The sequence below is a fragment of the Taudactylus pleione genome, unplaced genomic scaffold (genome assembly GCF_031769625.1).
Source record: "Taudactylus pleione unplaced genomic scaffold, aTauple2 ptg000093l, whole genome shotgun sequence".
NCBI lineage: Eukaryota > Metazoa > Chordata > Amphibia > Anura > Myobatrachidae > Taudactylus > Taudactylus pleione.
This window is the reverse complement of record NW_028284495.1, coordinates 23,849,894-23,862,129: the sequence shown is the minus strand read 5'-3', so window position 1 is coordinate 23,862,129 and position 12,236 is coordinate 23,849,894. Positions and strand designations below refer to the sequence as shown.

The 12,236-nt window shown below is 44.5% G+C and overlaps 1 protein-coding gene across 1 annotated transcript in view; it reads left to right on the top strand.

Annotated features, from left to right (window-relative positions):
* Positions 1 to 8,618: 8,618 nt before the first annotated feature.
* Positions 8,619 to 12,236, top strand: part of RMC1 (regulator of MON1-CCZ1) — a 58,615-nt gene continuing 54,997 nt past the window's right edge. The window contains exon 1 of the mRNA XM_088469610.1: positions 8,619 to 8,947. Coding sequence (XP_088325736.1) covers positions 8,654 to 8,947 — 294 coding nt within the window. The 5' untranslated portion in view covers positions 8,619 to 8,653. The remainder of the gene's footprint in view (positions 8,948 to 12,236) is intronic.

Below are 12,236 nucleotides of genomic sequence, written 5' to 3'. Positions count from 1 at the left end.
TTGCCTCAGCTCGCAGAGTTTCTGATTTGGCAGCACTTTTATGTCGCTCTCCATTTTTGATTTTTCATCAGAATAGAGCAGTCCTCTGCACAAGGGTGGGTTACCTTCCAAAGGTGGTGTCACTACAATTTCTTAATTTATATGAAAACGTAACAGCCTTTCAGTCTTCTGGCCTTTCTGTAGGTGGAGCTTTACTGGATGTGGTTTGAGCTATTCGTATCTATGTGGATTGTACCAGCTCCATCAGGAAATCAGATGCATTTTTTGTGTTTTTATATGGCTTTCATAAAGTAGGCTGGCCAGCTAACAGACTGTGGCTCGGTGGCTGCGTATGACTATTTCTCATGTGTATACTTAGGCGGATCTCCCTGTTCCAAACACTGTGACAGCACATTTTACTCAAGTCTGTGGGACCATCGTGGGCGTTTAGACATGGCACCTCTGCAGAACAATTGTGCAAGGTTTCGACTTGGTCTTCAGTCCACACTTTCATCAAATTCTATGCATTTGATACTTTTGCCTCCCAAGATACTTCCTTTGGGCGGCGGATTCTCCTTTCTGCTCAGGAGCATCCCCACCCTTAAGGGAACTGCTTTAGGACATACCCAAGGTAGTTCCTGTGGACCCTGAAGAAGAAAATCAGTGATGGTATAACATACCTTAGGTAACTCTTTTTCTTCAAGGTCCACAGGGTGCCCACCCTGATGCGCCTGGCCTAAGTTGGGATCTGTTCTTCTTTTTGTGTCACTGATTCCCTCTTCATTTTTTGAGAGTGTTTCTTATGTACATTGTACTTCCTTCTCCACTTTCTGTCTCTTGTCCTTAGGCTTGTTTACAAACTGCATGGCTGTGGGTGGAGTATATAGGGAGGAGGCCCTATGCATGCTGGGAGCTTGAAAACTGTAGCTGTTTGGTGCAATGGATTATTCCCAACTACATACCCCAAGGTCGATCCTGTGGACCTCGAAGAAAGAGTTGAGAGTTATGGTATAACATACCTTAGTTATTTTTTCACTTTGATACTCCGGTAGCAGTGTTGCTTTGCCAACACGTTTGTATTTTATACCATATTGTCCCCATTGGTGAGTGTGTGGACCCAAACATCCAACAGTCCAGAAAGCATTTGACTATGATTCATCAGAAAGTTAGTCAGTAGTACCTTAAATTGGGACAGCCTATGACTTACCAGCGGTCTTCTAGCAACTGCCTTAAGTGTGTGTGTATATTTGTTTAAATTTACACACAAAAAAAAAAAAGAATATGCACATGAAAGCCAAGTGTTTGCCATAATGAAAAATTATTTTACTATATTTTTCCCCACTCATAAATCCCCCCATTGGCTTTGGCAGTGAGGAGCTGTATTTATACTTTAGACTAGAGATGAGCGGTTCGGTTTTGGCTCTGTTAAGTTTGGATCTGAAAACTGAATCATATTGGATATTCAGCTCTCACGAGTTTTGGATAGCAAATAAATTTCAACTTGCGCTAATTTCGCGAAAAGAACGAGTAGAACCGAACCGCTCATCTCTGCTTTAGACCCTATCAGATCTGCACAGGAGTGGCAAATTATGAAGGCCCTATAACAAATGCACTCCTTAATTTACTGAACACCAGATCAGAGCCAATATTGGTACAGTTAAATCGAAGACAGGATGACTCCAAATGAATTAGTATCTGGCCACAATATATATTTATGTTTTGGTGTTAACAAGGATTTACACGGGTAACAAGGGACTACTAGGTTTTCTGAAAAACTTTTTATTTATTTTGAAGGGCTCTTCCTTCTCCACCCCGATACCCAGGAACAATAAACATTCATTAAGGTCCCGCACAGCTGATTCAGAAGCCCCTAAGAATGATGGGAACCAATTTGAGAGAGTGCACACACCGGGGAGCAACCTAACTGTATAGGTTACTCTGGTTTTATATGCTGTTCTCCTGGCAATTTATCAGGCAGTATAAGCTCGAAGTCCTTGACACCTGAACACTAAACTACAGTCAGGTGCATAAATATTGGGACATTGACAGAATTTTCATATTTTGGCCTCTATTCACCACCACAATGGCTTTGAAATGAAACGAACAAGATGTGCTTTAACTGCAGACTTTCAGATTTAATTTCAGGGTAATTACATCCAAATCAGGTGAACGGTGTAGGAATTACAACGGTTTCTATATGTGCCTCCCACTTTAAGGGGCCAAAAGTAATGGGACAAACTAAACAATCCTAAATTTAACTTTCACTTTTTAATACTTTGTTGCAAATCCTTTGCAGGCAATTACAGCCTGAAGTCTGGAACGCATAGACATCACTAGTCGTTTCATCCCTGGTGATGCTCTGCCAGGCCTCTACTGCAAATGTCTTCAGTTCCTGCTTGTTCTTGGGGCATTTCCCTTCAGCTTTGTCTTCATCAAGTGAAATGCATGCTCAATCGGATTCTCAGGGGATTGACTTGGCCATTGCATAACATTCCACTTTTTAGCCTTAAAAAACTTTTTGGTTGCTTTTGCAGTATGCTTCGGGTCATTGTCCATGTGCACTGTGAAGCGCCGTCCAATGAGTTCTGAAGCATTTGACTGAATATGAGCATATAATATTGCCCGAAACACTTCAGAATTAATTCTGCTGCTTTTGTCAGTCACATCATCAATAAATACAAGGGAACCAGTTCCATTGGAAGCCATACATGCCCGCGCCATGACACTACCACCACCATGCTTCACTGATGAGGTGGTATGTTTTGGATCATGAGCAGTTCCTTTCCTTCTCCATACTCTTCTCTTCCCATCACTCTGGTACAAGTTGATCTTTGTCTCATCTGTCCATAGGATGTTGTTCCAGAACTGTAATGGCTTTTTTAGATGTTGTTTGGCAAACTCTAATCTGGTCTTCCTGTTTTTGAGGCTCACCAATGGTTTACATCTTGTGGTGAACCCTCTATATTCACTCTTGTGAAGTTTTCCCTTGATTCTTGATTTTGACACATATACACCTACCTCCTGGAGAGTGTTCTTGATTTGGCCAACTGTTGTGAAGGGGTTTTTCTTCACCAGGGAAATAATTCTTCTGTCATCCACCACAGTTGTTTTCCGTGGTCTTTCGGGTCTTTTGGTGTTGCTGAGCTCTCCGGTGCGTTCTCTCTTTTTAAGAATGTTCCAAACAGTTGATTTGGCCACACCTAATGTTTTTGCTATCTCTCTGATGGGTTTGTTTTGATTTTTCAGCCTAATGATGGCTTGCTTCACTGTTAGTGACAGCTCTTTGGATCTCATATTGAGAGTCAACAGCAACTGATTCCAAATGCAAATGTCACACCTAGAATCAACTCCAGACCTTTTACCTGCTTAATTGATAATGAAATAACGAGGGAATAACCCACACCTGTCCATGAAATAGCTTTTCAGTTGATAGTCCCATTACTTTTGGCCCCTTAAAAAGTGGGAGGCACATATAGAAACCATTGTAATTCCTACACCGTTCACCTGATTTGGGTGTAATTACCCTCAAATTAAGTCTGAAAGTTTGCAGTTAAAGCACACCTTGTTTGCCATTGTGGTGGTGAATAGAGCCCAAAATATGAAAATTCTGTCAATGTCCCAATATTTATGCACCTGACTTTATGTGCAGGAAAACACAGGGTAAACTTACAGAATTCCCAACCTATGCGAATTTTCAGGGGCACACATCTCCAGGTTTATAAATATTTCCTTTTTTAATATTTGTTAATATGCATGGTAACCACTGCATCCATACAGCATGCATCTGAATTAATGGGTTGGGTACGCCTAAACCTAACCCCTGATACTTGCCTATCGGGATGCCGGCAGTCGGGATACTGGAGCATGGTGGAATGCTGACTGCTTCCCGAATTAACTTTAGTGGAGGCATCCAATTCTGTTGCTTGTAGGGACAGCAAATGGCTCTTATGGTCAAGAACACCACCTAGCAGGTTTCTAGATCTCCTCTCTGGTCCTTCTGGACAACTTAAAAATTTGCTGACATTGTGAAGTTGGGGGTCTGATCTCTGATGACAAGATTCTGCTCAAATCATGGGAGGTGGGTGGCCTCCAGGAGACTTGTCCACTCTTCCCAGATTTGTGTGCTTCACGTATGTTCCTGGAGAGTAGGTAAATATACCTCAGTCCTAATATTTCAATAATGATTGCCATCTGCCCCAATTTGTCAAGCTACAAAAAAAACTTGGCTAAAGCCATTATCAGATGATGTTGGCCATTTGGGAACGGAAGGGCTACAGTACTGTTGGAGAGGGATTTCAGACCGATTGGCCTCTAGGAAGTGAAGTATTTTGCTGAAGATTTCACATTGGGAAAGTGCTTCTTTGGGACAGCCTCTTTTCAGAAGAAAGCATTATTAAATAGCACTGAGAAATCTGAGTAATATTATCTGTTATGGATTGGGGGAAAACACCAGATGAATAATTAATAGGCCACTCAGTCCTCACAGATGTTTCTCAGAGTAAACATTCATGCTCATACTGACAACATAGGGTTGGTTTATTTTCTTCTGAGGAACTCAACCCAACTTTGTGGGTGTCCCTGTGGTAGAAAATGGCAAGGACTAATATGAAAGATTGTTCTCTGTAAACACTGTAATATATAGGTGCTATATAAATAACTGATGATAAATATTCTGGCCCCCAAATGTATATTAGAGCCCACTATGTATTTTAGTACATATTTTAGCGCATTTGGTGGTTGTACCTAGAATTGGCACACTTGCCATTTAAACTACGTGTTACAAATTTCACGCATCATACCTCATTGCATATGGTTATGATACATACTGCATTACTCCGGTTATCTATATAATAACTCTCTAAACTCTGTCCCATCTGCAACATGCATGCACAGTTGGAGCCGTGGCGAACGCCTCCAATGGCTCACACTTCTAGAGTGATGGGACAGACCATAGAAGGAGAGGAGGAGGAACCCCCGGGAAGTAAGTAAGCAGCCATGGGAAGGAAGGGGTCAGAGCAGCAGACAGACAGTGCAGAGTGGAGTAGAAGAGGGGCCTTTGTGTAGCCTCGATGCAGGCCCTCTCCTCCCTGCCAGCGCAGTAAACTCTGGCTTTGTGCCAGAGCCTGCTACACAGGACCCCAGGAACATGGTGCCCACGCTATGTTCAAGGAGACTTCTCTACTGCGCATGCGCAAATCTCTGGGAAAATGGTGGGGCTCTAGAGAGGTATAATTATATGGGTGCTGTGTGTGGGCCCCCTGGACCCTTCCTGTGTGCACCCATTAATAGATATGCCAATGAAGCCCCTTTCAGGCTAAAGATCTAGGAATTTGCCAGGTCCCAGTCCGACCCTAGTAAAGAGCAGGGTCATGGCCCTGGGACTTTGTCCCGGGTTGTTTGCATTCACACACAGCAAATACCTGGGTTGATGTGCGTTCACGTGCAAAAACCCAGATTTTTGCTCTATGTGTGATAGGGGTATCAGAGGGGAGTGGATCAATATGTAAATTGAGGTGACCTGGCATATAATGCTTACCCTCCAACATGACTCCTTCCATCAGGTACAGAATTATCTAGTCCAAGACTTCCCACTTAATTCATGATTGCAGTCATCTGTGTTTAAACAATTCTCGTCAATTAACTAGTTTGACATAGGTGACCTCAATCATAAATTAAGTTGGTAGTCCAAGACTAAAGCACTATGTACCTGATGGAAGTGTCATGTTGGAAGGTCTGTTATACTGGCAGGGTACATTTACTAATTGTTATGTATGCAAGCATGATTCTAAGCTAGGGTTGCTATATGTCCTGGTTTCCTGTGCCCCAGCATCTCGAAGACACCCAAATGTCCCAGTTTCATGGAGAGGGCGAATGGAGGGACAGCCACGGTCACTGAGGGTAGAAAAGGCCGCACAGAAGCGTGGGATGCTCCTACACAGTGTTGTGGTCCCCGGTGCTATGCCACCCCCCCCCTTCCCCACACCAGTGAAGAGCCCACAGCAGCCAGAACCAGGAAGTATCATGCAGTCACCCAAAGACACACTGCGCCAGGGCTGGCTCTAACCCTCCTCCCTGTAGACCACACTGGGCATACAGCAGCATCGATGGACATACTATAGACAACATTTCGCACTCTCCATGCTGCACGCTGGCTGCCTATCATACTTGCACATTTCTGCCCAATTCTGTTTGAATTGGGTAGAAATGGAACTTCTAAAATCATCCAGTTTGACTTTCACTTTAAGTACAAAGCACCACCCATCAGTATCTGATACAGACCTTTAGAGCAAGATGCATCAACACCAAAAATGTGGTCAAACCTTCAAAAAGCTGTTTCCGGAGGCTTGTAATTCCCCATATACACCAAGCTCTGGAAAGCGAAACTCCGGAGTTTGGAACCGATACGCAAGATGGTGTTGCCTTAAAGAAGACTATGGTCTTCTTTCCGCATAGTTTCCTAAGAGGAATCCAATCTATTCCCTCCCAGTACCCCCTGTGGCTCACTGGCTGATGGCCACGCATGGGCAGAAGGACTCCCAGGTCATAAACCAGGAAGTCCTTATATTGCAAAGGACAGCTCTTATCAAATTTTGCAGCAACTGTACAAGCATATGGTGTTACTCAACACCGCTTGCAAACAGTGGCAGGATGCATCGTGTGCAAAATGCGATGCTTGATGCATCCCGCCCCTAGGGAGATACATCCCCACCTGCTATATCCTCCAACAGCTAGACACAACAGTCAACATGGTATCGCTGAATACTTCTGAGCATACTTGCTGACCTTAGATATTTCCTCTCCGGGTGACCCTGAAGGAATAATGCTGTGATTCGCAGGGGCCAAATGATGTGATTATCATCGATGTGTCAAGCCCCACCCCCTCCTCGTGGACCTTGGATTCCCAGTAACATTCTCCCCATTCTGCCCACTATGAAGTTGGTGGGTTGCAGGAGAAGTGCCTTCTCTTTCGGGGTTGCATGGGACTACCCGAAATATCGTGAGCCTCTCAAAGGTTCCGGGAGAGCAGGTAAGTATGCTTTTGAGCTCCAATACCATGGAATATGGACACTACTCTCCTGGGCACCTGTCAGTAAGGATGTATTAACTGCATTGCTATAATCGACCATACCGATACTTCGTGGGAGTGTGTCCCGGATTTTTATTTTTGAAATATAGCAACCATAATAAGATAATTGTAACGGAATCCTATTTTAAATAAGTGACTTGCCAATCCTACCCATCAAAGCGATAGGTCACGACCAAAGACCCGCCCACGTCCATCGAGCTCCGTTCCCCTGCAGTGCCGACCAAGCTGCCCAACATGACCCTTTCCATCAGGTACAAAATGCTCTGCTCCTGGACTTCCCACCTATTTTATGATTGCAGTAACCTGTGTTGAACTGATGAGAAGGATGTTTCATCACAGGTGGCTGCAATCATAAATTAAGAAGAAAGTCCAGGAGCAGAGCATTTTGTACCTAATGGAACGGATCATGTTTGGAGGGTTTGAATAGTTATTTCAAATGTTTGACATGGTGCATATGCCTAGCTAACATAATAAAATTGGCATTCTTAAGGCCCCCATACACGGGGCGATATAGCAGGCGATCCGACTGGTGCGATTTGCCTGTTATATCGCACCGTGTATGACCCTGATATCGGGCCGAGCGCGCTCCCGCGGGGTCGTACATCGCACCCCGATTGCTATGCGGGTGAGACGGGGGAACCGGCATATCAGATGGTTGGCCACCCGATCGCACCGTGTGTGTGTGTGAACTGCCCGATATGTCGGACGACGGATCCCCTATCGCCTTGCACAGTGCAATCGCACCGCGTATGGGGGCCTTTAAACTGCTTTGACTATATAAAATATTTTGCTACATAAAATAGGTGAGATATCTCCATTAAACCATACTTGCTGAAATTCAGCTCCCTCCTTCTGGGAGGGAGCTGAATGTCAGCTTACAGTGGGGGGAGTGGCTGTGAGATCGCGGCCCCGTCCACTCTTTACAATGCCGGAATAAACGGCGTTGTAATACGGGGGGCTGGGCCTCGTTGACCCCCGCTGCAGGAGTTTTGATATTAACTCTGCGGGGGGCTAGGGAGGGATAGCGTCTGCCGGGAGGCTTGCCTTCCTATCCGGGGGGCCGGCAGTGGCACCCAATATTTGGGGGCTCCTGGCCAAATCGGGAGGGTAGGTAAGCCTGCATTAAACTCTGCAGAAAACATGTATAAGGAACCTTGGCTATTAAAGAAACATACTTGCCCACCCTCCCGATGCGGCCGGGAGCCACCCGAAAATCGGGTGCCGCTCCCGGCCCCACAGAAAGGCAAGCAAGCCTCCCCCGGCAAGGTTATAGCTAGATCCCCCAGCCACCGACTCCTCTGTCCCACCCCCCAAAGGTGTTAAGAAGATCCCCCGCAGTGGGGGGGGTGGCCCCGCTGGTCCCGCCCTCTGCTTCACACTGTAGTAAGGCTACAAGTCGTTAAAAATTTTCAGCAAGTCTTCACAACCAACAAAATGGCCGCCGAGTTGTCACCGAGACGCTTTTCGAGAGCGCAGTGCACACTCTAGTGATAGCAGCTGTACATTCACGTGATTCACTGTCTTCCTACTCACATGATTCTCCGCGAAGGCGGCCATTTTAGAAGAGATCATCCTCTCGCAAAGTGTATGTGTGGCTGCAATAACATGACGCATTTATTCGGACAAAATAAACTATTTTTTTTTCCGGGTTGGCAGCCAGTAGTAGAGCCTAATGGAGTAAATTGTATACAAGTGCTGTCACAGGACCAGCGCAATGCACACACTTTAGTGGAGACGGTCCCCGCAGAAGATAGATCAGTATTAGCTTGCCTAACAGTTATGGATAAGGAAGATTACTACTTGGAGCTGTGTGACCGGCCCATCCTGTTTGAAAAAGCCACCAATGTCAATAGCGTGTTTTTCGATGAGGCCAATAAACAGGTGATAGAGTGAATGATATGTGATAATTATTTGCCTTGTATTGGGCTGTAGTTAGGAGGAAAGCTTTTCAGTATTTTAATGTCCCAATAATAATAATGCCTGAAAAGCTTTTTATACTATCTGAGCAGCTGTGTAATCAGTGCTGGATAAATAATATAGACATATGAAGCACTGGTATTTTGGAACCATAAATTGCCATGTCGCTAGTTATTGTGCATGGTTATTTTCTTTCCTTTCCTCCACCTTCCCATCTCTCTCTGTCTGTTCATCCTATCGCCCCTTATTATTGCCACTATTCCTCCTGTCTGCCCCTACTTGTCACAATATTCCTCCCGTCTCCCCCACGTTCCTCCCATCTCCCCCCCCCCTCGCCCCCACGTTCCTCCCGTCTCCCCCCCCCCTCGCCCCCACGTTCCTCCCGTCTCTCCCCCACGTTCCTCCCGTCTCCCCCCCCTATTTTTCCCATCTCCCTGTTCCTCCCATCTTCCCCTATTTTAAACCCTTATTCAACCTGTTTTGCCCTATTCCTCCTCCCCCTATATTTGCCAGTACAGGTTGAGTCTCCCATATCCAAAATGCTTGGGACCAGGGGTATTTTGGATATCGGAATATTCCGTATTTTGGAATAATTGCATATTATAATGAAACGTCTTGGAAATGGGATCCAAATATACACACAGAATGCATTTATGTGTTATATACATCTTATACACACAGCCTGCAGGTCATTTTAGACAATATTTTTTATAATTTTGTGCATCAAAAAAAGTTTGTGTACATACATGAAATTCATTTATGTTTCATATACACCTTATATTCACAGCCTGAAGGTTATTTTATACAATCTTTTTAATAATTTGTGCCTTAGACAAAGTTTATGTACATTAAACCATCAAAAATCAAAGGTTTCATTATCTCAGTCATGCTGAAAATATTCCGTATTTCGGAATATTCCGTATTTTGGAATATTTGGATATGGGAGACTCAACCTGTATTTATTCCCCTCTTCCTTCCCCTGTTTCCTTTTGGCTGCTGTTTATGTGCTGTCCTTACCTCAGTATTGGTTTCCTTCTCGTCTCTCCCCTACGTCTTCTTTTCTTGCTACGGCTGCTGGGGAGAGTGTGGGGTTCTCTGAACTCCCTCCTTTCCATGTCCGTTCCCCCATCTGTGTCTCTCTCCTTCTGTCATGTAACCTCCTTATCTGGCTTTCCCAATTCCACCCCTTTTCCTATCTCGCTCTCCTTTAAGTTTGTTCCCAAATATCTCTCTCCCTCTCTAGTCCCATCTCCCTTTCAGATCTCTCTCTCCCCCACCATATCCCTCTCCTACTTTTTTCCTTTCTCCCCTAATGGCTTTGCCCTGATCCAGACCGCTATTGACAAGAACTCTTTGCACTACACAACTTTCCTCCTCATTGGACGCAGAGGGACTATACTATTGCATATCACGCTTATGTAATCACACAAGAGGGGCATCCACTACACGATTTTATCAGGCGATTGAACGATGACGTCGTTATCGTTCAATCATTTATAAATCGTGCAGTGTTTGGTCGTTAACGATCAACGATGCGCGCTCCCGCTGGTCGTTTGATCGTCTCGTCAGTCGACCAAACATGCAGGTCAATTTCACTTGATCTATTAAAGATCGTTTACAAATCGTTCAGACTGAAAGATAAAATTTCAAGGGAAAAAAATCAAGGGAAAATCGTTTAGAGATTGGACAGGGAGTAGATCGTCTAGTGGATGTGCCCCTTAACTATCAGAAAAGACAGAGGTGGGTGGGGCTCCTCAATGACAAAAAGGGACTGGACTAACGAGTGACATGCTTGTGTAATGAGCGCATTAGTCGAGTTCAACTGCGTCCGTTGAGGAGGGAGGTGGTGCAGTCCTCTTACATCTAAGAAGAGGTGGGTGGGTCTTGGACATAATGCATTACCAGGTGGATGGAGTTTAGGTCAAAGGTGGGTCAATGACTGACATGGGCGTGGGGAAGAGGGCCGGGCAATATGTCTTTGCAGCTGTCCCTAAGAGCTTTGATGGGGGGGGGGGGGTGGACGAGCCACCCCTCAATTCCAGTGCGCTACTGTGGAGATAGACTCTAAGACTATTATATAATAGATTTGTTTCCTGCATCTGGTTTAATATTCATATACCCAAATACCTAGAGCAGGATGGCTGCCTGTGTGATTCCACCTATGAAAAATGTATTTCAGTAGAATAACATGACACATTTGACACCAGCTGTGTGCTAGCTACAACTGATGATCACACTTTACAAATTATATTTTAATAACTTAAAAACAAGGACTGATGTATGGTTAATAAAGTATTAATTGCCAACCTCATTCAATGGTGGTATAATCCTTTATGGTAATTTCTGTGTTCAGTGATTATTATTCTTGCTAAATAAATAGCTTCTGTTCTGTTTGCTTGCCACTAGCACATGAGATATGCACGCATTTCTGTGAGCTGGTCTATTGCTAGGATAGATTGCTGACACACACGTTAGTTCATTACTACAGCTTTTGCAGCACTAAAGAATCAGGCTGTTCAGACTTAGGGGCATATGTATCAAAGCTTGATGTGAGATAAAATTGTGAAATATATATCACCAACCAATCCGCTCCAAACTATCATTTCTTAAACACAGCATGCAACATGTAAGTTACAAGCTGATTGGTTGATGATATACTGTATATCTCACAATTTTATCCCACATCTGCCTTTGATACATATGCCCCTGAATGTTAAGACAGGATTAATTTCTTCATTCGGTACATTAATTTACATCTTTGTCCAGTAAACCAAAAACATACATATCATGTCAGATAAGTGCAGTGATCTAAGGCTAGGTACACACTGGCGACCCGCCAATGCGACGCCCAATGGCACGATATATTGGGTGGTTGGCACACACTGCACAATCCGCCTGATATATTGTCCACCTGCACCATTCACCTTCCTGGCGTCGGCAGCTGGGTCACTCCGTCGGCCGTGCATGCATGGCCAACAGAATGACCCCGATTTCGGCACGCATAGTGCATACACGCTAGACAATCCGGACGATATGTTGGTCCAATCTGGCATATCATCCGAGAAATCGTCTAGTGTGTACCCAGCGTACGGAATGATGAGCATTTCATCAGCAGTGTCCATATGCATATTATTACTCCAGATGAAACCACCCTTTGTGGCGAAATCCGCATGTAACTTTAAGCTCTTTCTGTAGAAACTATATTCAAATGTTAAAATGGTAATTACATTGTTCTAAAAGAGGATATTCACAG